The following is a 27,537-nucleotide window of genomic DNA, read 5'->3' on the forward strand; positions in this document are numbered from 1 at the left end:
ATCTGCATGTTCATTATTTACAATAGCCATGATATGCAAACAACCTAAATGTCCATAGATGGATGAATGGATAAAGAAATTGTGGTAAATATATATACAATGGAATATTATTTAGACATACAAATAAAGAAACCTTGCCATTTGTGATAACATGGATGGACTTTGAGGGCCTTATGCTAAGTGAAACAAAGTTAAACAGAGACAGACAAATACCATACGATCTTACTTATATGTGGAATCTAAAAAACAAAACAAATTAACAAAAAAACCAAGCTCATAGATACAGAGAATAGATTGGTGGTTGCCAGAAGGAAGGGAAGGTACAAGTGGGACAGAATGAGTGAAGGTACAAATGGGTCAAAAGGTACAAACTTCCAGTTATAAGATAAATAAGTCATGAGGATGTAATGTACAGCATGGTGATTATAGTTAATAATACTGTATTGCATATTTGAAAGTTGCTAAGAGAGTAAATCTTAAAAATTCTCATCACAAGAAAAAGCATTTTGTAACTATGTATGGTGACGGATGTTAATTAAACTTATTGTGGTGATCATTTTGCAATATACACAAATATTGAATCATTATGTTGTAAACCTGAAACTAATATAATATTATATGTCCATTATACCTCAATAATAAAAAGAAAAAGAACAAAATAAAATTCTAGAGCTGAAAAGTAAAATATTTAAAATGAAAACCTCAGTGCGTGGGCTTAATACATATTGGACATAGCCAAAGAAAGTCAGTGATCATAAAAGTAGATTTAAAAATATGTAATTTGATGAGAGAAGAAAAAGACTGAAGAAAAATGATCCATGTATCAGAAACTTTGATATTGGGACAACATCAAGTGGAATGACATATGTGTCCTAGAATGAAAGGCAAGAGAGAATAGGACAAAAAAATTACTTGAAGAAATAATGGTTGATTTGTCTCGCCAGATTTGAAGAAAGATATCAGCTTACAGATCCAAGAAGCTCCTCAACCCAAATCAACATAAATACAAAGAAAACCACACACATGTACATCACAGTCCAACTCCGAAATCCCAAGAGAAAGAAAATCTTAAAATGGGCCAGAGAAAAATGACTCATCAAGTATATGGGCGCTGACTCTGAATTGACACTAATTCCTGGAAAACCAAAACATTACTCTGGTCCACCAATCAGAGTTATATAGGGCAGGGAGTCAATGGTGTTTTGGCTGAGGTCCAGTTTACAGCAGACTTAAGGCATCTTCAAATCCACCCTGTGGTTATGTTCTCAGTTCCAGAATGTACAGTTAGCATAGATAAACTCGGTAACTGACAAAATATCTATTAGGTTCTTAAACTGTCGAGAGGGGGCTAAATAGGAAAGGCCAAGTGGAAGCCCCGAGAACTGCCTCTTCCTATCAACATAGTAAACCAAAAGCATTCTTGGAGAGACTGCAGAGGTTAGTGCTCCGGGCGCACTTGTCAAGTGGGTAGGGGTGGCGGTAGAGATGGAGCAGAGAAGGAGAGCTAGTCACTGGTGAGGGTCCCATAAAGGAGCCCTGGGCTCTGACGGCTCAGCACAGGGTCAGGAGGGATCTGTTTGGGTTTCAACCACAGGACGTGAAAAGTAGAATGGAAGCGAGAGCACGGGACGCTGAGGCAGACATAGTGCTCCCAGTCTCCACCTGGGATTACTACGGTAGCTCCCACCTGCTCTCGTGGCTGGCTCTCCTGCCTCCCTATGCTCCTCCAATAAATCAGACATAATATAGAATTATGAGTGTTATTGTCAGAATTAGATGAGATAATACAAGTGTTTAGAGTAAATTGTAGCTATAGTAGTTGTAATGCTTTTCCTGTGCTCAGAATCCTCCAGTGGCATCTCATCATAATTACAATCAAGTCCAAAGTCTGCCCACGGATCTGGCCCCTGCCTAGCTCTCTGGCTTCCTTGTGTTCACTGCACTCCGGGTACTCTTGCTGCTGCCCCAACGTAACCCATTTCTACCCGGAGCCTCTGCACTTGCCGTTCCGTTTGCCTGGAATACTCTCTTCTAGCACATGCACACCTCCTTCCTTACTGCATTCTGTTCTCTGCTGGGCACTGTGTTATACACCTGCTTGCAATGTCTTCTTCCCGTGGAAACGTATGCTTCATGATGGTAAACTAGTACTCTGTATTGTTCACCGTATATGCAATGTCTAGAACAGTCTTTGACACTAGGGGGTGCTCAGTGACTACTGCTGAGTGGACGAATGGCCAGATCTGACCAAAGGCAGCCAGAGGACCAAAAGCGGGCTCCTGAGGGCAACTAGGCAGTGACCCCATGGCCAGGGACTGGATGGGAATGCAGGCATCTCAGTGGACGCCAGCATGGAGAGTGACAGCTAATTGAGGACTCAGAAGACACGTGCCACCACCCACAGAAGAAGGCTGTGAGAGAGGGAGAGCTTTAAATCAACCAAAAAACCTTGAAATAGCTGAGATTACCCCAAAGTGGCAAAAATAACTTGTCAGCTGCTGGGCAGAAGGGAGCCTAAAACAGAAGTGGGAAGAAGAAGAAAGTAAGTAAAGGGGAAAATACACTTCCTTTTCCTCGGAGGAGTGCCGGCCCCAGTAACATTTTTTTTAAATGCTGTTTGTATTTGTCATTCTCCCTCCACCAGGTACTGGCCTCCCTGCTCTGAGCTACCAGCTGTGCCCAAGACCCTCAACCTCTCCTACCCCAACCGAAAGCATCATGCTTTATGAATCCCTATAGTTCCTCACAATAAAACTCATCAATCCCTCAGAGGTGTTTCTTTCAGCCTGACTTGCTGAGGGGAGTGGTGTGGTTGAATTAAGCCCCATTAGTTGCTAATGATGCTGTCCCTTACCTATTTAGTCTGGATGCCTCCAGCTGCAAATGAGAAAACCCTGACCCACATTGGTTTACACAGGTAACTGGTCATCTTACAGGACCACGAGTTCAGAGGTGGGGGAGTCCAGATGCAATACATTAGGGGTAAACCTCCACTTTTCTGGTTTTCTTGACTCTCTCTTCCTCTATGTTTTTGGTTTTATCCTCAGGATGACACCAAAATGGCTGCCATGGATCAAAGTATCACCTCCAGATAGGGTCAAGAATTAAAAGAGATGAGAATCTCTTCCAGAGTCTCCTATTAAGGAATAGGAAATCTTTTACAGATATATCACAGAAGATCTCTTCTCACATCTCATTGGCCAAAACCAGGTCACATGCCTATCTTAAACTAATTACATTCAAAGGGAAAAGGCTGCCCTTGGTTGGTTCAGGCTACAGTTCACATCCACCGATTTATACAGATTAGGATTTACCTGCTGGAGCAGGTGAAATAGCTTGGGATGAGCTTCCTTGAAACACAAGACTCTGCAAAGATCTCTGTTATCATTGACTGCATTAGTGTTCTAGGCCGCCATAACAAAGTACCACAAACTGGGTGGCTCAAAACAACAGAAATTTATTCTATCACAGTTTTGGAGGCCAGAAGTCTGAAATCAAGGTGTCGGCAGTGCCATGCTCCTTCCGAAGTCTACGGGAGCATCCCTCCTTGCCTCTTCCAGCTTCCCTTGGCTTGTGGCAGCATAACTCCAATCTCTATCTCTGTCTTCACATGGCCATATTCCCTCTGTGTCTGTGTCTAAATTTTCCCTTTTTATAAGGACACTAGTCATATTGGATTAAGGACCACCCTACTCCAGTGTGATCTCATCTTCACTAATTTCATCTGCAAGGACCCTATTTCCAAATAAGGTTACATTCTGAGATACTGGAGGTTAGGACTTCAACATATGAATTTTGGGGGCACACAATTCAACACTTAACACCAAAGGAGGAGCAAAATTGAAATTGTAGTCAGTAACAAATTGCAGCTGCCGTATTAGCCTTCCTATTTTGCAAATTCCTTATTAATCCCAAAGCATCTTTAGCTGGTAGAATTTCAGGCTTCCTTAAGAAGTTAAATGCAAATGTTTAGGTAAAGCACAGGACACTCCACCTGGAAGGAGCCACCATCCACCATCAGCATGACAGCCATTGAGGGTCTTCCACAAGCTGAGAGTTGCTCCAAACACTGCACTTACCTTTCCATGCTTCTTCCCATCCTCTATTTCTGCACCCAGACATTCCCATGAAAGTTGCAAATACTTTTGACAAGTGGACTTCAGAGGGGCAGGGTGAGGGATATGAGTGTGTGCATTTGTGTAGGATAAATTGGGTTGGGAGCTGGTGGACTCTAAATTATGAAACTCTTGGCACTGCCTGAGGGGATAGGGGGGCATCCCATCAGACGATGACTCCACAGGGAAGAGGCACTGCGGCAGCTGCTGTAGTTGCTGCTCCTGCCAGCATTGCTGGAGCCCCAACACAGTACTCATCAGGACGGGGACTCCACCCGCACCTGTGAGCTGAGCAACCCTACTTTCAGGCATTATGGCTCCTCCACCTGGTATGAGACCACCCATGGGCCCACCAATTGGGCTTCCTTTTCCTCAAGGGATGCACATAGACATGCCCCCTCCAGAAGTAAGACTCCCTCCACCAGGAATGTATCCCCCATACCCTAGGATACTCCTGATCCTTCTTAGTCATTTTCTTTCCTGCAATGCATCTTGTGAAACTGTGCAGAATGTTTGTGAGCTTTTTGTCCCCTCTGCTGTATTAATATTAGGTAATAAATGCGTAGAACAATTTAAAAAAACTATGTTTTTGAATCAGGGACACCTCATACCCTATTACAGGCACTAATTTGTCTTGTTCAGGGCGGGGAATCTTAGACTAATTCAGGAATGATGATAACAATCACAACAGCAGTAACAACCTCAACCTCAAAGGTAGCGGCTATTAGTCTGCACCTGTCATATGCTGGGCATCTTGCTAAGTGATTAAATGTGATGGCTCATGTCAGCCTCAAGGCAACCTCAGGAGAGAGGTATTTTCACCATCTCTGTTTTATGGAGGCTCGGAGAGAGGTTAAGTCACTTGCCCCAGGTGACATGGCCGGGAAGGGATGGATCCCAGGCAGTGTGAGTTTGGAGCCCGACTGTTAACCACAGAGTTACATCACTTTGACTCATTTACGTCACACACACGCCCCTACGGCTGCAATAAGAGTGTGAACACGAAGCAAAGATAATGAGATATCAAAACCTAGTTTTCAATAAAACCTGGTCGCCGCCTGATTCATGGCTGCTGATTCCTCCTTGGCCCCTTATGACCATATCGTTGTGTGCTTGGCTGCTTCCAGTCCAACGACCTGAGATATGCTGCATGAAAAGCACAAGATGTCCTCTTCATTTCAGGCCACCCACAGTGTGATTTTCTATAACAGTACTTCTCGACCTTTGCATCGTGGATCTCTTTGAGGACATCATGAAGTCTACAGTGTTTCTTCCCAGAAAAATACGTATATTTTTACATATGATTTCAAGGGGTCCCAGAACCTTCACAGGGTCATCCATAGCACACGGGAGCCCATGAGCCAAAGTTCAGAAGGTTTGGTTTAGAAGCTCCCCGAATTAGAGTAACATAGGGAAAACAGCCTTAGACTGAGACACACACAAGCTACTTGGCAATTTAAAGAACAAAAAAATTGTAATTTAGTAATGTTATGCGTTCAAACTTGACTCCCCCTTTCTCTGAGAGAGTAAAACAATGGAAAAAAAAAAACGAGCCTTTACTCCTGTTCTAAAGTAAAGGGTGGGCTGTCAGAGCAACGATGAGGAGTCCAGGAACATTCTGGGGGATTGATTGAGGCCATCACAGCTTCACGTGGGGTCAGCTTGGGGCTGTGCTCCTTTCTTCTTCTAGGAGTATCACAGAGCAATTGCAAGGAGTAGAGAAGGAGATTTCTATTTAGATAACTAGGTGTTAGGGTAAAGACCTGTGAGTCCTAGGGGCAGTGGGTGAGGGCAGAAAGTAATGGAGGTTGAAAGGAATATCCAGGGCAGATATGGATTCTCTGGTGGGGGGAGAACGGATTATTATATGCCATACCCAATGTATCCACCCTGGCAATGGCAGGACTTAAGAGTGGCCTGAGGTCAGATCACATTATCGAGGTCTGTCCAGAAATGGCCGAGGCCCTGGGGATTGTCTGATCAAAGCCAACTTGAGTTGGTGGGTGCACACACAGTGAACAGGTATGCGTACCTGCATTCTGGCAAAGCGAGATGGGCGTGGCACCCAGGGACCTGCTGGGGCCAAGCCTGATGGAAGAAGACCTCAGGGCCGAGGCTGCACTGGGGCCTGTGGGGTGGGAGCCAGGGGAGTTTCATTAGACCCCAAGAGTAAGTGACTCTCCAGGGAAGCATCTGCCCTGTTTGATAAGGGATGCTCTGTTATACTGCATGGGGGGATCAGAAAAGACCTATGCAGAGCGGCCAAAAAAAGAAGAGCTGCTCATGCATCATGGGCCCCAGATCCATACAGAAACCAGCATTCCTGGAAACATGCAGGCTTAGATCAGCCAGGGGCAGAAAGTTGGGAGGCAAGAGGATGCAATTTGGCATCTGGTAAAACCATTAGGGATGGCTCATCCACTTGAGAGATCCAGTAGTTTTTGCAACTATTTTCTTCCCACAAAAGACCATGTTTCCAGATCCCAAACGGTCCCTAGTATAGGCGGAGAGGCTTCTGCAACCCCTGATGGGCCTGGGATGAGACGTTCGATGTTGTCACCAGAGGCCAAATTTGCTTGAAAGCAGAGTGCAGTCCCTCTGTCTTTTCTGCCAAAGCTCCTTAACATTATCTGATGCTTTGTGTCCCTATTCTTGGGATGATTTTTGGTAAAAGATAAATTAGAATTGAGATGATAATGTAGAATCAGAAGCAAAGATACCAACAAGGCTGGAAGGATTTGCTTTGATTATTTTTCTATGTCATTGGTTGTTTTCCATGACCATTCATTCCAAACTCGACTGCCTGATCTCTTCTCTGCCCATAGCCTCCTCATGTCTGATTCCAAAAAAGTGTGTGTGGGAGGGTATTCATTGCTAAATTGCTCTATTATTGGAGTAGTGGGTTTTGAGAGAATTGGAGTTATGGCAAGAAAACTTCTCAGACAGAAGACTCAGCCAGTGTAGAGTTCCCAGCACCCCTAGGGGGCCCCCAAAAGCAGGCCCTGTTGGTAGAGTGTGGGTCTTTAAAATGTGCATAAAACCCAGCACCAGCCATCCTGGGCTTCCAGAATTCTCCTCTGAGAAGATGCCTTCATTTCTTAACATCTGATCAGGCAGAAAGTTCTCCCCTAAAGAATTTAGAAATATTTGCAGCCTGTTTTTTTTCACTATTATTATTTTTTAGTGACTTGCCGAAAAGGGAGAATACTTACTATTTTTACTCAGAGCAAGACAATTTCCTTTCTATCAAATTTTTTGTTTCTGTTTGAAATCCCCACACACTTTATTGACTATTCTTAAACAACCAGGATTAGAGAAAAGACACTGGCCACGAGAGTTTTCGGAGGCACCTCTCCTACAGATCAGCATTACATGGATGCGAAAACACCTCCCCGTGGATCTTGAAAGCTGTGTTTCCTCTTCCTTCTTCCTATCGTATAACATTTTCATTTTCTTCTTCAGAGTGATTTTCTGGAAATGCTCCTGTGCCCAGCACCATCAGTATATATGTTTTCTTTCTCTCCAACCAACAAGGTCACTTACTATTTGTATGTGGTGGAATACACAGGTGGAGTGCTTTATATTTTACAATGTATTTTCACATAAGTTATCCCATTTAATTTTCATGGTAACCCTGTGATGAAGGCATAATACTTCCTATTTTACAGGCTTGGAGAGGTAAAGCAATTTGTCCAAAATCACATATTTAGAATAAAGGGAGGGAGGAGGATGCAATTTTGGTATCTGGGAGAAACATTAAGGATGGCTCATCCACTTGAGAGATTCAGCAGTTTTTGGAACTATGTTTTTTTGTTCCAGGGCTTTGGGGTGCAATGGCAGTGGTCTTATCACTATCCCATGGGCTCCTCCACTGATTACATCAGGCTTCTTCACTCCTCTCCAAGTCCATCTCATATTGTCTTTGAGTATTTCCCTCATTTTGACTTTGGAATGTAAGATTTTTTTTTTCCTAACAGGATTTTCCTTTGGGGACTACGGCTTGAAGGTTGTCAAAATAGTGGTTACCACTCCAAAGAAGGCTTGTTACCATTTTTATGTAATAAATTTCAGCAATATTGAGAAATTCTTTAGTACATTAAAGATTGTAATCAACTCTTTGGGGAAAAGGGCAGGAGGCTTTGTCCCTTTTTTAGGGATTCTATGAAATGTTTTCCCCAGTGGTTGGTGTGTGGCCGTGTTTGGCTGTCATTCTTGTCTTCTTGGGTTTTGAAGAGGTAGCTCTAGCTCACTGGTGATGGTTTTACTGTGTTTGTGTGGAATGAGGGTCGTGTGTGTGTGTGCACATGAGTGTGAGTGTGTGTACATGTCATTGTTAGGACCATATTAAGAGATTAAAATAAAGGGTAGTGAGATGATAGTCTTTTCTTCTTACTAGCTGGAAAGCATTTGGGTTTGGGGGTGCACACTATATGTGCACATGTGTGTGTGGATGTGTGTCTGCATTTCAATGTATCCCCTCTATTATCTCCAGAAATAACAATAAAGCATTACAGAAATTGTGCCTGATGTAAGTCCGGTTAACGTCAGACAAGAAGAGCCCAGAACCTCCCTCACTGTGGTGTCAGGTATAATCCCATTACCACTTACAGGGACATAAAATCTGCTTGGGCAGCTGCCAGTGGGCAGTACAGCAGCAGCCAGGGTGCCAGCTCTGCCCCTGCCAGACCAGCACTGCCCTCTCCGCTTCCATTTCCTCCCTATTGTCCTGGTAAAATAGCAGCACGCCAAACGGCAGATCTTCCATTGCAGTGTGAGCTGCCTCAGTGTGTCAGCTTGTACACACCTAATAGTGTGGTCAAACACACAACGAGCAAGCCAAAGTCATCTTGTGTTTGTTGGTTTTTTGTTTTTTTTAAATAGTATTGTTTGAACAATGGTTATAGTCACTGAACATCTTCTGTCTTCATGCTTCTATATCTCTTTCTTAAATCATTTCTTGGCTTTCAAAATTTAAATATTATGATTTTAAAAGATTAAAAATACCAAACACTTGAAGCTGAAATAATTTATAAAGCCACCCAAGGGTTATCAGGAACTGGTAAAATTACCTGTTATTTAAGTGCGCCTCTCTACTAATAGTTTGCATGGTTTGAGAGAATCTAAAATTGGCCAGTTCTAAGAACCGTTTTTCTTAGACATACGCTCACTGTAAAAGTTTCCCTCTCTATCCCCTCCACGCACTGTACGACCTTCACACATAGCTACGTCTTGTCTTGGGTCTTTTGATTTCTTATCTCTGCTCTCTCTGTCCCCTCTCCCTTGGGTGCTTCTATTTACCAGCAACAATTCTCCCTTCTGCAATCTGCTGCATCCCTCAGGACTCTACTCAAAAGCCACAGGTTTTCATCCTGTAGTCACTGATTCTACAAGCAACTGCGAACCGTACCCTCGTCTGTGCACTCTCGGCATTCTGCTGTCTCTTCTAACACTAGTGCGTTCTGCTGGACAGGAGTTGTACACACGCAGGCCTGATTGTCCCTCGAGAGAGAAAGCTCACTAAGGGCAGGGGGACATCTTCTTTGTAGTTCCATGCCCACTACCAGCACCAAAGGGACAGAGAGAGGAGCTGTGAGGAAAATCTTGAATTTCTGCATTTTTAAATTATACCCACTCTTTAATATTTTTTTCCGTGATGCTTTCCTTAATCCCCTCAAGCCGACAGTTATGTCCTCCTTTGAAAGGCACATCTATGGTGCACATTACTCTTCATCTTGCATTATAATTAGTAGGCTCTATAGTCTTCCTTGTTATCTCCTTTTCCAAAACATTCACTCTTTCATTCATGAGGGTAAGGTCCATAGTTGATTGTGTTTACGTCCTTAATAGGGACTTATATCTATTAGATCCTAGATATAAATTTGTGGAATACAAAAACATTTCTTACATTTAAAATATATCAAAGAAATTGCAAAATATATTCCTTTCATTGGGGAAAGATGGATCAACATTGGTCACCACTGATCCTCAGCTTTGGGTTTAATTAATATTTCATAAATTTATTATTTTTTAAAATTACCATTTCAACTTTGGATTTCAGTGATAGGATAATTTGTATTCAGATTCTTGCAAATCAGTCCCTCCAAAGTATAAAATTTAGAACTTAAAATTATATATGTGATATATGCAAAGCATATTTCAAAGCAACCCTATTTCAGAACTATATTTTTTCCATGATATAAAAGTATAGCAAAGAAATAGTTTGATATTTTCAATGTTCTGTTGGAAATTATGGACTAACTCGAATAAGTTCTTAGTGAAATACGATGGATACCAGTCTTTGTGTAACCTTTAAATATCTCGTACATACACACACATCACTAAAATTAACTTTTAAATCCAATCCCCCTGATAAATGATATGGTAGAGATCCTTTTCAATCTACCAGTAGCACAATTAAAACTAAAAAGAGGAAGCCTGACCAAAGCCTTGTAGTAACAAAGAAATCACAAGTCATCCAATAGAAAATTATATAAATGGAGAAAGACATTAGCCATTCCCTGTAAACCAGATGGACAAATATTTGCTAATAAGCAGCACTCAGTAAAAGTCAGTCCACTTTATGTCCTTTCTTTGGTAGTTTAGTTAGCAAAGTAAGAAAACAATTTCATTATAAGGTGCCCTTTCCTACAAAATGGGTCAGCATCATGGACACTAAACACAGTGCTACACATTTTTATCTTGTTGTAGTTGTGTGTTTTGGTAATGAGGTTTTTGGTTGCTTGATTTCATAAGGATCTTATAAAGGAAATCTATGGATAAGCCAGCTTGCAAATAATAAAATACATGAAAAAATCTCTGAAAAGAGATTTTTACCTGAGGCCATATATTGGGCTTTTCCACAATAAAATCAACAGGATAGAAATGCTGATGCAAAAGACAGAAAGCCACTCATCTGCTAGGTTGCCCAGAGCCTGTACCAATCGTCACAGGAACCAAAGGGATGGAAACACGTGGCTCCACGACCCAGACTCAAGGGGACGTGGGCATGCTGTTGACAATTGGCTGGATTTTTACCATACTCTTCATTGTGTTTTTAGGACCGCAAAACGTCAAACCCCAGCTGTAGCAAACCGACGTTTTGTTTTTGTTGTGTTTTGTTTGTAAACAAATGTGTATGGAGACCATTGAAAATTTAAGCCCCAAAGACCTATTTAGTAAAACGAAGCATTCTTCTTCCTTACTTTTCACCGTGAGGTACATGGACTTGCTGACGTCCGCGCCCACATCGTTGCTGACCTTGCAGAGGTAGTAGCCGCTGTCTTCTTCCACCACGTGCTTGATCAACAAAGACCCGTTGCTGAGGACCTGAATTCGGCCATTCAGGGCAATTGGTTGGAACTGGGGAACCCCAGCACCTGGAACAGAACAAAAAAGAGCAACAATGATGCAAACATGAATAAATATGGGGAGACAATGAGCTCAAGGGCATCCAGACTAATAAAGAGAAGCGATGGACATTTAACGTGTATATCACAGGGCACAGTCATGGGAGACACCAATATATTTTTTCTTTCTTCCAACATTGATATTCTTGTTTGGAGAGAAACACATTTATTTAAAATGACATTATTTCAAACTGTGAGATCAAGAGTAAGAGACCTTACAGATAGTTTCTACATAAAAAGCCAAATTAGATGAGTGTTATGTAGCTGATAAATTATTCAAAGACATCACAAGAGAGCCACTACAGAAGTAGACATCTCTCATGGTACTAAATAAATTCCTTGTGTTCCCAGGGGCTTAATATGAATGCAAACGAGGAGAGCTCCAGGGACACGGCATTTGAAGACCTCACTCGCTGCACACATTTGAGTCTACAAAGAGAAGACAAGCATTGTGGATTTCTCTTCTAAGTGTGCTCATATTCCAGTCTAGAAACACATGCACTGTTAATATCATTTAATGTTATTTAAATAAGTAAGTCCAATCATTGCACTGAGACAGCACAGAATTAAAACACCACTCTTCTCAGAATGCTTGAGTCCAAGGAAACAATGGCACAGTTGTGATATGCTACGATCATAGATGTGATATGATTCATATGGGAGATCCATGTGAAACTATTTTGAAAAAAAATCTTTTAGAAATTATAAAACAGAGGATTAAGGTCTCAGGAGATTTCTGGGAAGATGGTGGTTTGGATTAACCTGCTATGCTGCTTGCCCTTCTCCTGGGGACATGGGGTGGGACTGGGAGGGTGTGATCCAAGCCTTGAAAGGCTGATAAGGCTTCTCTCTTCTCCGACCCAAGTCTGAGAATTTGGGGAGAGGGCCCAGGGGTGAGGACCAATTCCATCTTCCAGAGAAAGCCCAAAGCATAGGCCAAGAGTGTGTTCTAGAGAAGAGCTGCTGGTCTCCATGGCCCCTGAACCTACATGGGAGCTGAACAGGTGGGCTGTCACCATCCTCCTCATGCAAGAAACTTCAGACTTTGCATCTGGGGACATGAGAGGAGGAGACACTGCCTCCTGCCATCTCCACACCAAACTGACCATTTACCTATTGGTACCCCTCAGCTCACAGTGGCAGAGACTGTGGCTGTGCCTTCCCTTCCCTTTTTTCTACTTCAGGTATATCAGCCCCACCAAAGAGACAAAGGAAATTAATAGTGTATCTAAGGGGATCTTTCTCACTGAATAAGAAGAGCAAGCAGAATCCCTACAACACGTGGTTTCTGTCAAAAGAGAACTGCTAGAGAGGAGATACGAAAACTTGAATTAAAAATAATAGAGTTCCACTTCTGCTACGGATGGAGAAAGATACAAAAGAACGTAACTTCCATTCTAACAACAAAAAAAGAGACTGTTAATCTACAAAATCATATTTTTCTTTGAATGAATTAGAAAGTTGAAGTCACAGGCAACTAGGTAAACCTAGATGTAAAGAATTAAAAGCCCTATAAGGAGATATGGGATATATAAACAATTTCATCTTTGGCATAGGATGAAAGGACAAGGTCCTGGTCGTAAAAGCAGGTAAGAGGCAAAGAACTGGAAATAAGTATAACCTACCTCAATCTCTACCCTTCTTTTGTGCACCATGGCCAGAATTCAATAAGATATTATGAGACACATGAAAAAAGCAAGAAAAAAGGACAGAGAAAAAATCATCAACAGAACTTTGGTACAGGACTATCAGACAGGACGTTACAAAAACTAGGATTGATATCCATAAACAGGTGAGGGATTCAGAAAGAATATTAAAATTGTACGGAGGAGAGACACAAATAAAATTGTAGAAAGAACAAACACAATATTAGATAAGAAGAATTCCTTAAACAGGCTAATTAGCAGATTGGACACAGCAGAGGAAACAATCAGTGAACTTGAAGCTAGGTCAATAGCAATTATCCAAAGTAAAATAAAAAGTGCAAAAGAGTGAAAAATAGAGGATAGATCGTCCTGGAGCCCTGGAACAATATCAAATATTCTAACATTGAGTAATTACAGTCTCAAAAGGAGAAGAAAAAAAGAAAGGGGCAGAAGAAATAATATTTGAAATATAGGAGACTTTAATACCACTATCAATCAATTTGACTTAACTGACATTTATAGAACTCTACACCCTACAATAGCAGAATACCAAACGGTTTTGAGTACACATGGAACAGTTGTCAAAAGAGACAATATTGTGGACCACAATACAAATTTCAGTAGATGTTATAAGATAAAAATAATACAAATTATGTTCTATTTCCACCACAAAAGTAAAATTGAAATCAATAACAGAAATATATCTGGAAAAACTCCAAATATTTGAAAACCAAACTACACACTCTAAATAACTCATGAGTCAAAGAAGAAATCACAACAGTAATTAGAAAAAATATATATATTTTCAGTTGAATAAGAATGTAAAAACAATGTATCAAAATTGTGGGATGCAACTAAAAGCAATACCTAATGGAAGTTTGTAGCACTAAATGTTTGTATTAAAAAAGGAAAAAGATCACAAATCAATGATCTAAGCATCCATCTTAAGAAGATATTACAAGAAGAGCAAATAAAGCCCAAGGAAAGGAGAAGGAAGGAAATAATACAGAGGAAAACTGAAATCAATGAAATACAAAACAGAAAAACAATACAGAAAATCATTAACACCAAAAGCCTGTTCTTTGACAAAAACAATGCAATAAATAAACTTCCAGCCCGACTGATCAAGAAGAGAGAAAACACAATTTATAAGGAACTATAGTGAAAGAGGCCATCACTACAGCCCTTACTTGAATTAAAATGATAATAGGAAAATATTAGGAAAAACTTCATGCCAATAAATCTGACAATTTAGACTAAATAGACAAATTCCTTGAAATACACAAACTATCAAAGATCACTCAAGAAAAATTAGATAACATTAATATTCCTATATCTATATATAAATTTAATTTTTAGTTAAAAACCTTCTACAAAGAACACTCAAGGCCTAGACAGCTTCACTCGTGAATACTATCTAACACTTACAGAAGAATAATATCAATTTTACACACACTTTTTCAGAAAATGCGAGAAGAGGGAGCACTTTACAACTGATTTTACGAGGTCAGTATCATCTTGATACCAAAACCAAGAAAAGAGAACTGCAGACCAGTATCCGTAATGAGCATAGACACAAAAATCCTTAACCAAACATTACCAAATCAGGTTTATCAGCATGTAAAAACAATAGTATATCATGACCAAGTGAGATTTACTCCAGGAATGCAAAGTTAGTTTAAATTCAAAAATTAGTCAATGAAATTTACCATATCAACAGACCAAAAAAGAAACATAATATGATTACTTAAATAGATACAAAAAAAAAAAAAAGAAAATAAATTACAGAATTCAACATCCTGATAAAAATCTCACAGTGAACTAGCAATAGAATGGAATAATCTGATAAAAGGCTAATACAAAAAAATCATAGCTAACATCATACTTAATTGTGAAACATTTAATTATTTTCCACCAAAGATCAAGAAAAAGACAAGGATGTCTGCTCTCACTCTTTATTCAACATATTTCTGGAGATTCTAGCAAGAGCAATAAAACAAGAAAATGAAATAAAATGCATATGTATTAGAAACGAAGTCTATAACTGTCTTCATTCATAGATGACATGGGATTTTACATAGATAATCAAAGAGTCTACCAAAATTTGCTAGAATAATAAAGGAGTTTAGTAAAGTCACAGGATACATCAATATACATAATTCAAAGTTAATTTTCTTTATATATATTAGTAACAAGCGATTGGAAATTGAAATTTAGGAAACAACACATTTGCATCAAAACACGAAATATTTAGAGATAAATTTAATGAAATACGTGCAAGACTGACCCATTAGTAACTACTGAAGTTATTGTTAACAATGAAAGAAAACCTAAATAAAGGGAGCATTATACCATGTTCACGGATAAAAATTCTCAGTATTTTCAGACAGTGGTTGGAAATCTTTTTCTATAAAGGGCCAAATAGTGAATATTTTAGGTTTTGCAGGCCATATCGTTTGTCACAACTACCTATTTCTGCCATTGAAGAACAAAAGTAGCCATAGAAAATATACAAACAAAACAGCAGGATTGTGTTCCAATAACATTTATTTGCAAAAACCAGTTGTGGGCAGGATCTGACTTGTGGCCCATAGTTGGCTGACATCTGGTGTAAAGGTATGTGAGAAGTATATATAGATGAGAGATAATTGTAAAGTTGGAAGGGGGGGCATATACTAACAATATTCACACACTTGGATCACTTCTTTCTCACACGTCTAAGATATGAAATATCATAACATAATTCTAAGCAGAAAAAAATTTAAAAATTTATCTCATAAAGAATTGAAAATCAAGGATGAAAAAGTTTTAGAAATGTAATAGTATTTTGTTATAAATTCAATATGTTGCTTTCCTAAGTATCAGCCACTGAATATTTTATAAACAGAGACTAAATGAACAAAACCATTTTATCCCTAAATCTGTTCACTCCTTGGGAAGAGTTAGAGAAATTATCAAAATATATAAAATGCAAAATTATAACAGAAACATGGGTAATATAGATCAATTAAAACTTAACTCATGTGAAATTTCACAGAAGATTTTAACATATGTTTCATGAATACTGAACATATCAGTAAAAGAGTGATTGATTTTGAATAATTAATGAAAGCTATCTATTAGTTTACCTACTGGGGTTTAAAACATGAGAATTCCAGATCAAAGATCTGTGGATATTTGGTCAAAAATTCCAACTGTAAAATAGTAAATGCCCTCTATTTCTCCTCAAGATCCCAATCCCATTATCTGGAGAGACTATAGCCTTCCTAATGTTTTATAAGCACGTATAAAAATGTGCTCTGCTTTTACACAAATGGGATTTATTGTTCAATTATTGAGAACCCATTGTGTGGCAGATACTGGGAAAGTAGCTATGGTTATGACAGATTATGGCTACTCTCTCCATCTCTCCCTCTCTGAGGTCAGAGCCCTCATTCTGGGAATACAAGCTGCCATACTGTGAGCTGCCCTATGGAGAGTCTCCCATGAGAGTGTCTGCCAACCAACAGTCTGTGATGCCTTGAATCCTGCCAACACCCACGTGAGTGAGCTTGGGAGAAGATTCTTCCTCAGTTGAGCCTTGATAGACTGCCTCCCTAGCCGACACCTTGATTGCAGTGTCAGCAGAGACTCTGAGCCAGAGGACTCAGCTAACCATATCCAAACTCCAGACACACAGAATTGGGGAGATAATAAATGTGTGTTATTTTAAGCCACTAAGTTTTGAGGTAATTTGTTACACAGCAACTGATCACCAATACACTGTGAGAAACTAGGTAATTAGGTAAATTTTCAGTTGCTTAGTTACCTCATCTGTAAAATGGAGGTAATAATAGAACCTCCTTCATGGAGTGATGTAGCCATTGAAGTTCTTAAACTGGTGTATGGCATATAGTAAGCACACAATATTGCTGTTTATTTTTTTTTAAATTTCTGTTTATAATTATTTAATCGTTTTATGATTAGTTGACTTTCAGTCTTTCCTTCTCCACAAGAATAAGGACCATGCTGCAATGAACCTCTCCATTTATCAATCAATCCATCAATAGAGAGGACAATACAGGGGTAGGCAATCTCTTGGGTTAATCCTTGAAGTGTAATTCTGCAAGTTTAAATACTAAAATATATTGATAAATTGCTTACTAAAAGATGTGCCAATTTTATCTCCATCAGTGCTGGCTGGGGGTTTTTCCTCACACATGTACACTATTAATCTTTTTGATCTTCATCAATGCAGTATACATTTAATTGTTTTAATTTGCATGATTTTACTATTTTTTGTATTTTTTCATTGTTTCTGCTTATAGATAAATTTGAGCATTTTTTCATGAATGTATTGGCAATTTGTACTTCTTCTTTGGTGAACAGTCTGTCCATATCCTTTGCCCATGTATCTGCTGGACTTTTTGTCTTCTTCTTCTTCATTTGCCAAAGCACTTTGGGTCTTAAAAAGTGTTTCTATATACCTATTTTACAAAACTTTTTCTTTTCTTGTTGTTTTGATCAGGATTGGATGCTGAGTATTATCCGCTACCTTTTCATCATCTAGTGAGATGATCATATATTTTTCCTTCTAGAAGAGTTCATTGTACTTTTTAAGGATTTGGTTAAATATTATACAGTTCTTTCTTATGGATAACATGTTCTTTAGGATAAGAATACAGGATATTATTGGAACCTAAAGATCAGAGAAAAAGCCTTTAATTTTTATTTAAGTGCTTAGATTTGGTCCCCAATGTGAGAATACGTAAAAGCCTTTTGATGCTTTTCTCAACATTGACTGCAAATTGGGAGCCAGATCTAGTCTAATACATACAACTTGAAAATTCAGCCAAATGTAAGATTTAAAAAATATACCCTTAAGGCAGCAAACCAGGAAATCTGAAAATGCTATAGGATTTACAAATTACATAAAACTGTGTAACAAAACCCTAAATATCTAATGAAATGCTGATAGAATATGAGAAGGTTACGGGATTATTTATGTCAAAACACATATGTTTTCCTTTCCTCAAAGAATTTTTACCAGAAAAATATGTGTAATATTTGACACATTTATACTAAAGAATTACATTGCTAAGCTGTCTCAATTAAGTAGCTGAAAAGGATTATCTATTAATTCCTCTCTGGACCCAGAGAAGCCTCTCATTACTAAAAAGTCCTAATGAAGACAAAAATAAAGTATAAGTGCATTTGAAAAACATTAAATCTTTTTTTCACTAGGAAATGAACCTAACTCGAATGGTTACACCATTTATAAATCTGATCCTGCTTGCTAAACAGAATAATAGTGAACCAATTCGTCTACTATAAGGACAACAGTCCCAAGGGTGAGCACTTGTTATATTGAGGAAAGTGGACTCTGCCATGGTTTGATAGAATTATTGGTCATCTACTTTACATTCATCATCATTGTAAAGAGCAAAATTTAACATAGTGCATACAACATCCAAAATTCTGTAATCTTGTTGGCATAAGGCAAGCACTTTGGGTAATTAGCTAAAAGATACACTGTAGCAACCAGAAGTCATTAATTAAAAAACTTTCAATTTTCCATGGATAGCTGGGGTCAAGTGGGGATAGTTTTAGTACTCCATTACACAAACAGAAAATGTTACATTATGTAAGGCACGTACTGAATTCCTGGGTATGTTAATACTGTGTGGCCTTTCTTATTTATTGAAAAGATATGCCTAGCAGTGTTCTCAAGGACTGAGAGTGGAAATAGTGGAAAAAGAATAGCCGAGTGTCACCAAGTGAGCCCACTTTGAAGGCAGCAGCAAAGGTGGTAATTGTTTCATCTTTTCTTCTACTCTTCAGTCTTTGCTGGTGTGTAGGAGCGCGCTTGGCTAAGTGTCTGAAGAATTGGGTTCTAATACTATCTCTGAAACTTATAAATCTGCCCTTGAGCAAGTAGCTTATTCTCTCTGCATCCTTAATTTCACCATATATGAAATGGGAAGAATAATCTATTTACATACTATTTAGATTGTTGTTTACACCAAAAGAAACAAAAGATTGCATGAATGTGAGTGAGTGTAACTGCCCACATGCGGGGACCAGAAGAAGTTGGTCAATGAATACCTTCAGAGAGGTACTCATTTGAACTAGAAGAGAATAGTGGAAAGGAGATCTCTTTATGTTCCCTGGGTTGCACCCAGATGATAAAGCTGTAAGCTATTCCTTCTCCTCACCAAGGAATCCAAAACACAGTCCCTTTTATCCTTATGGAGAGGATGGTGTTTTCCTGAGGAATGAGTTTGTTATTCTTGCTCAGTGGGGACAAGGAACACTGGATAACAAGTGGGACCGAGAGCCTGGACGAGCCTGGTGCACGAGTTTGGAGCAGGGCTTGCTGGAAAGACTTAAGAGGATAGCTGTAGGTCCAGCAAACCTACAGAAGAAGGTCAAAGGGTATTTTACCCCACACAGAGCACAGGACAAGTGGTATGTCCAGGAGCAGGCATGGTTAGAGTGCTGGGTGGTAATTGGATAGACAGGAAGGCAGCAAGATGGGACAGTGGGTGGGCAGGACCATGGCAGGGCCATGACCAGATGACTGGCCCCAAGGAGATTACCAAGGCAGAGATCTAGTTTCCAGAACAAGGGTGTGAAGGGGACACTTGTTCTGAGCAAAGACTGTAAGCTGGCATTCAAAGTCAGAGTGTGAGTCGCCAAGAGGTAAAGAAATGAGGCTAAATGCTTTGGCCACTGAACCAGGGGGAGGCTCAGGCCCTAGGTTGGGGGCAGAATGAAACCTGCAAGGATATAGGAAGCAGGATTAAGGGATCAGAGCTGAGGAAGGTAGTTTGGGGAAACAGAGAACAAAGAACCATCCTGACTGGGCCATACGAACCTCCCCCGACCCCCCGCTGAATTATTTCAATATGAAAACTCCAGCTTTCTTAGAAGAGAAACAAAGGACAATCTCATGTAAGGGGGTGTTTGCCTCTTGATGGCTTGCCCTCATCCAGGCTTATCTTTTGAATGGAAAGCTGGTGATCTGTGGCGTGGGTCATCTCTTGACTGCTGAGGAAGAGGCGCCCTCGGCCATCTTACCAGGGAGGTCTTGGAATTGGTGTTGGTAGAACATATGTCCTAGAATTAACCTGCTCAAGGGACTTGGGTTTGTCCCATGCCTCGTGTTCTTCATGGCATTCCAAGACATAGGGCTTAGGGACAGTGGAGGGTCCTGGGATGTCATTTTGACCTTGGGAGAGAAGGTGTGAGCAAGGTGAGGCATTCCAGGGCAAGCCCTTGAAGTAGGAGGAGGCTCCAGAGGGGTCACCTGAGCAGTTTGCCCAGGTATTGAGCCCAGCATTTGTTTCTCAGTCTGAAACTGAGCACACTGCATGAAAATATCCTGAGAACTGTTGTACGTGTCAGGTTTTATTTCTATGGCTTTCTAGACAAAAAACTCAAGTGCCTGTTGGCCCCTATAAAGAGTCCATGACAAGAGGGGAGGGTTTTGGCAGGTGTGTTGACACCAAGCAGAAGAGGACACTTCTGGGACCCTGGTGGTAAGGGACAGCCAATCTCTCTGGTAGACTGCATCTTGTGGGCGCAGAAATGACAACCTCCAGCAGCTTTTGGCGACAGTGGGAGATGCCTGAGCACAAGCAAAACTGTTTCTGCATCAGCACTCCAAATAGCGATGGATTCTCTGGAGCCTCCAGGGAAAACTGGATTTGGAGAAACTTTGGTCTTACAGAAATGTGTAAATGTGCTACAGCTACCAGCAGGAAGGGCACAGGAAGAGGGTGGGAGAAAGCTAGTCTAGAGAGAAACAGGCGGGAAAAGGACAGTCCCCTTTCCACTGCAGCCCTCTGTATGTACCAGAGAGTGGAAGAAAATAGGAAATCCTCTAAATTAAGGAAAACCTCTCCTTGGTTGGGAGAAGACAGAGACATGGGCAGCTGCAGAGTGTCAGCAAACACTGGCTATAGATGCAACACTTCACCCAGAAAACCAAAGAAGATCAAAGAAATTGTAGGCAGAAGCTCATAAATACTCACTACCACAAGCATATAAAAAGAAAATAATAAAATTATAATGGACATAAAAAAACAGACTTGATAAATAGAGCAACTGTCCATGATATTGGCTGGGAAGTCTCAATATATTCCCCATGTTAACCTTTAAATTTACTACAATCTCCCAAATTTTTCAGAATAATTGTTTTTGGAACTTGATAAAATTACGCTAACATTCATTTAGAAGCAACAAGCGAACAAAAATCCATGTGAGAAATCTGGGATATTTTTGAAACAGAAAAATAATGAAGGGAGTCTTGTTGTACTAGATAGGAAAATATATCAAGAAGAGAGAAACCTCTAATGCACATGGTCCTGATGCCAGAACAGACAGATCAGTGTTACAGAGAGAGGAATAAAAACAGACTTCAGTAGACACATTTTTTTCATAGACTTGAATTCAAGTTAGTGTGAAAAGGTTAGACTATGCAGTAAATAGTTTTAGGACAACTGGCTAACCATGTGAGCTGATCATGACAATAATGATGATGATGATGACGATGATGATGATGATGATAACAGCTAATGAGTATTGACTAATTGCTATGCGCTAGGCACCGTAATGAATACTTTCTATGAATCATCTTACTAAGTCATCACATTAATCCCCTTACTTTATCTGCTTCATGTACGAGGAAGCTGGGGTTCATGCAGCTTAAGTAATTTCCCTGCAGTAACACGGTCAGAGGGTGTTGTGTCTGGTGTTTGAACTCAGCCCACTCTCTTAACTGATGATTTCTACTACTTCTCCTGGATTTCTACTTTGCTTACTTTTCTGAAATAAAGTCCAAGTTTAATAAAGCTGAGCGTATAAACAATAGGATTTAAGGTTTAAAGATGGCAGCATAAAACCAGCATTTCTTCTCTTCCTGGAAACCACACAAAAACCAAGGGGAGGAAGAATAGAAAATACAAATTCTATTTTGCATGAAATTAGGAAATAGCTAAAATATCAACCACAAAATAGGTAAATGGACCACCATCTGTGTACATTGAGCAAACGTACATGCAGAGAGACACGGAGAGATGGACCATGGCTTGAATCTGAGCAATCCTCTGCAAAGTATGCATTGTGAGAGTGGGAGGCACATTCAAGGGGAAAAATTGACATTGGTGACCATCACGTGCACAGGCTGGGTGGGCAGGAGCCCCCCTGGACCAGGTGTGGGTCTCAGAGAAGTAGGGTTAAAGGAGGAACCAGATATTTGCACAAAGCAGTCTCTTTCTGGGGATATGAATTTTCTTCAAATGTGAGTTCTCAAAATGAAGTCAGGGTCTAGCAAAGATACTATAAGAAAAATGGGAGAAAGAAATCAGGGACTGAAATCTCACTAGAAGAATGTTGCTATGATTTAGATGAAAGAATAAAACAGTCACTTGTCTGAAGCAACCACTTAAGACAGAATGAAATGTGAGCTGGCAGAACTGCAGAAAGAAGGCAGAATAATAAAATTACCAAAATGCAGGCAATATTGGAGAGGGTACAAAGGAGAACAGACTTTGCTGGGGGATAAGACATAGAGAATAGACATGAAAACATATCAAACAAATTAAAACGGGAGTAAATTGAGTTAAAATGAGTTAAAAAATCAGAGAGCAAATGATGCCTACAGAAGACAGGTGAAGGGAGTCCTAAGGGGTCATAATTGGAGACCCCGAAGAAGAAAATGAAAAGTATAGAAGAGAACAAACATTTACAGATATAATTCAAGAGAAATGTTCTTAAATCAAAGATGCTTTGAAGCTACTTATTAAATAGCCACACCACATCTGTAGGAAAATTGACCCCAAATGAATAACATCAAGGCATAGACTACAAATTTACTGAACTTAGAAGTCAGCTCTTTGGTGCATGCAGTAAAATGATTAAGTACCCTCTAAGGGGAAGTCAGGCAGCCTGTTTCCTCCCAGGAAATAATGTGAGCCACCAATATCCCACCAGCTAAAATGACTTTATGCGTAAAAAAGTAACAGACAAGCCACTGTGAACAAAGAAAACTTTGGAATAGCCCTCACTGGAAAAACTATGGCTACAGGACTAGTGGTGAGCACAGGATTAATCTAACATAGAGCTGAGGCACAGTGAAAGCTGGGCATGTGGTGGCAGCTGAGAACATGGAAGGAATAAGCCCTGACAATAGAGAAAGCATTTCTCAAATAAACAAAATTAAGATATATAGAAAGTTTATCATTGCCACTACTGGGAATTGGTGGTTGTGTCTACAAAGAGAAAGGCCCAAAGTCCTGATGTTGATCCCAGCCTGACTTGCTCTCCTGGAGTTGCTCCATCTCAGTAAATGGCCCCTCCACTACTGGGTTTATTTTTATTTTATTTTTTAAAATTTATTTTTTGAGCAAGATTGGCCCTGAGCTAACATCTGTTGCCAATCTTCCTCCTTTTTTCCTTTTTTCTCCACAAAGCCCCAGTAGATAGTTGTATGTCTTAGTTGTACATCCTTCTAGTTGCTGTATACGGGATGTCGCCTCAGCTTGGCTTGATGAGCGGTACATAGGTCCACACCCAGGATCTGAACCAGTGAACCCCAGGCTGCTGAAGCGGAGTGTGAGAACTTAACCACTACACCACTGGGCCAGCCCCTGGGTACCATCTTTGACTTCTCCCTTTCTCTCATACCCACATGTAGTCCATCAGCCAAACAGATTTAGAATTCAACTACTTGTCCCTCTTCCACTGCTGTCACCCTGCTCCAAGCCACATCACAACACAGGCCTCCTAACAGGTCTCCAGCCACAATTCCTGCCCTCCACACACTCTACTTTCAACAGCAAGGCCACTGGGATCCTTTTCAAATATTAGGCAGATCACACCACTTCTCTTGGATGACTCCAGCAGCTCGTAAGTTCTGGTTTCAGCACGGCAGCAGATGAAAGGAGAGAGACCATTGTCACTACTCTGATCCCCCCGCACATCCCCCACACCCACTTTGACAAAACCACATCCTTACACTGATTGATGAGGAATCTGACCTCCTGGGACCTCTAAGATCTCCTTTCACTCACTCTGTCCGAGCTTCTGTGTCTCCCTTGGTGTTTCTGGAACATTCCAGGCATAAACCCACTTCCGCCCCTGGCTTTGGCATCAGTTGGTCCCTTGAGCCTTAGTGCTCCCCCTGCAGACAGGCACATAGCTCATCTCCCATCTCTTTTAAGTTTATGCTCAAACACTGCCTTCTCCTGGGGCCTTCTCTGATGCTTCTGTTTTAAATGTGAAGTGCTCCCGACTCGTCTCCCACCCCCTATACCCAGGCATGCTCTGACTCTCGTCCTTGGGCATTCCCATGACCAAAGCTTCCCTGGAGGTCAGAAGTGGCCCTGTCTCTGGGCAGCCAGAGAGAAAAGGATGCCTCCGCAGGCTCTGGACCAGTGCTATCTCTTACATTAGAAGCCCCTCTTTGGCCCTCAGCAGCTAACCAGGGGATGGTCCTGGTCCCCAGGACAGTGATTAAAACCCGTTCTCTCCACTCAAAATGACATACATGTGCTTAGCTGTGGATTTCTGGGAGCACAGGTGAGGCCTACCATGGCATTAAGCCCTGATTTTTTTTAAATAATCTCTTTTAGACAAGATGCTTCATTTGTTCATGTAAAAGAAAAAATTCAGGAGACAGAATTGAATGCCTTAGACTTCATGTAATCAGACCCAAGGTCAAAAATGTAATAACGTTATTTTTCAGCAAAGATTGTTTCATTTCTGCAATAGCTGCCCTTAAACCACCACGATTTACTCTGGAATTCTGCAGTCCCAGGATTAAATTGCTGCATCTCTCAGAGAAACAACCCGAGTCCGTTTTGTTTGAATCCTTTTTGTCACGTATACGGGAGTTGCACTTATGCTCTTAGCGAATATTTGGTTAATGGGAAGATGTTCCATAAGCCATAATAAATTTTCCTTAAGAAACATCTTCATTACTTGCATAATTAAAATAATAATATACAATTTTCCCCTATTCTATTGGAAAATATTAAAAAACAAGCATAATATCCGGTATTATTTTAGTTCTAAGAAACAGGCACTGTTGTAGACTGCAGGAGGATGTGTAAACAAATAAAACTCTGGCAAGCAGCCAATGAATACTGAAAGTTATAGAAATTGCTTACTCTTTCAGCCAATTATACTTATAGAAATTTATCCCCAGGGAAAAGAATGGACACATGTACAAAGATCAATGAGACAGAAGTCATTGTGACATTTTTATAGTAGTGAAAAACTGGAAAAAACACACAATATCCAACAATAGTGTTGGACACACTTAGTTGCCAAGTGTTCATCCTCCCCTCTTACTTAGGGAAATAGCACAAGTTGTATTCATGATAGCCATGTGCTTAGCTACAACACAGCTTGCAGACTCCCTATGGTTACAGGTGAACTGGCCAGTGAGCCAGTGAGATGTTGGCAGAACCGACACATGAAACGTTCTGGAGAGGTCCTGAGAGGGAGCTGACTCAGGTGGGAGAGGCAGCCCCCTTTGCTCTTCCTCCTCCATGGACATGTGGAAGTGGCCACGGGAGCTCAGTGGCCATTTTTTGATGGTGGGAGAGGCTTGCTAAGAGTGGCAGTTGCAGAACAGAATGATATAAGCAGTTAGGGTCCTTGATGACTAGGGGAGTAAACAAACGAGTCCTGAACTATCTACATCCACAATCCTCTTATGAGAAAGAGTAAACCTTTGTGGCTTTAAGCCACTTAACTCAATCCTAACAAAGGTAAGAGATAGATAGAAGTACTTATTGACGTATTAATATAAACTCTACACAGACATTTAAAAGTCATATTGAACACTCATATGTGTTGACATGGAAAGACATTCATAGCATTGCTAACTGAGTAAAGAAGATTATATACCAGAAAGAATCATATGATCAAAAATTTTTTAAAAACCACAAAATTATATGTATACCTATGGAGATATATATATATATTTTTTCCTGAGGACAGGTCTGAAAGGCTAGAAAAAATGTTTACAGTAGTTACCTTTGGTTATCTTTGAGTGATGTTAATGGGAGAAATTTAGCTTTTTAAAAATTTGTTGCAATTTCTCATTTTTTCTTTGATGATTTTATATTGCATATTAAATTTAAAGATAAAAAGGCTATAACTGAATTTGCACATCAGTGATGGGAAGCAATAAAATGTTTGTAACATCCGTGACAAAGGGTTATTTAATCTATGAAAAACACTTACAGATAAATAAGACATGGGATAAGGGTGCAAGAAACATGAATAAGAAATTACCAATGACATTCTTCAAGGAAATAGAAAAAAGAATTCTAAAATTTATATGGAACAACAAAAGACCTCGAAGAGCCAAAGCAATCCCAAGAAAAAAGAACAAAGCTGGAGACATCATAATCCCTGACCTCAAAATATACTATAAAGCTATAGTGATAAAAATAGCATGGCACTGGCACAAAAACAGACACACAGATCAATGGAACAGAAGTGAAAGCCCAGAAATAAAACCACACATCTATGGACAGCTAATCTTTGACAAAGGAGCCAAGAACATATAATGGAGAAAGGAAAGTCTCTTCAATAAATGGTGCTGGGAAAACTGGACAGCCACATGCAAAAAAATGAGAGCAGACCATTATCTTAGACCATACACAAAAATTAACTCAAAATGGATTAAAGCCTTGAATGTAAGATCCAAAACCATAAAACTCCTAGAAGAAAATATAGGCAGTACACTCTTTGACATCCATATTAGCAACATCTTTTCGAATACCATGTCTACTCAGGCAAGGGAAACAAAAGAAAAAATAAACAAATGGGACTACATCAGACTGAAGAGCTTATACAAAGCAAAGGAAACCATGAATAAAACAAAAAGACAACTCACTAACTGTGAGAGTATATTTGCAAATCATATATCCAACAAAGGATTAATCTCCAAGACATATAAAGAACACAAAAAACTCAACAACAGAAAAACAAACAACTTGATCAAAAAATGGGCAGAGGATATGAACAGACATTTTTCCAAAGAAAGTATACAGATGGCAACAGGCACATGAAAAGATGTTCAACATCATTAATTATTAGGGAAATGCAAGTCAAAACTGCAATGAGATATTACATTACACCTGTCAGAATGGCTATAATTAACAAGACAAAAAGTAACAAATGTTGGAGATTACGTGGAGAAAAGGGAATCCTCATACACTGCTGGTGGGAATTCAAACTGGTGCAGCCACTATGGAAAACACTACTGAGATTTCGCAAAAAATTAATAATAGAAATACCATGCAATCCAGCTATCCCACTACTGGATATTTATCCAAATGACTTGAAATCAACAACTCAAACAGATTTATG

General features: G+C 39.9%; 1 protein-coding gene across 5 annotated transcripts in view; it reads right to left on the reverse strand.

Moving 5' to 3' along the window:
* The window catches only part of DSCAM (DS cell adhesion molecule), a 625,552-nt gene that overhangs the window by 206,757 nt on the left and 391,258 nt on the right, over positions 1 to 27,537 (reverse strand). For all 5 annotated transcript variants that reach the window (XM_058523126.1, XM_058523125.1, XM_058523130.1 and 2 more), the window contains one exon: positions 11,318 to 11,491. In XM_058523126.1, coding sequence (XP_058379109.1) covers positions 11,318 to 11,491 — 174 coding nt within the window. The remainder of the gene's footprint in view (positions 1 to 11,317; positions 11,492 to 27,537) is intronic.

Source organism: Diceros bicornis, chromosome 27 (assembly GCF_020826845.1).
Source record: "Diceros bicornis minor isolate mBicDic1 chromosome 27, mDicBic1.mat.cur, whole genome shotgun sequence".
NCBI classification, from domain to species: domain Eukaryota; kingdom Metazoa; phylum Chordata; class Mammalia; order Perissodactyla; family Rhinocerotidae; genus Diceros; species Diceros bicornis.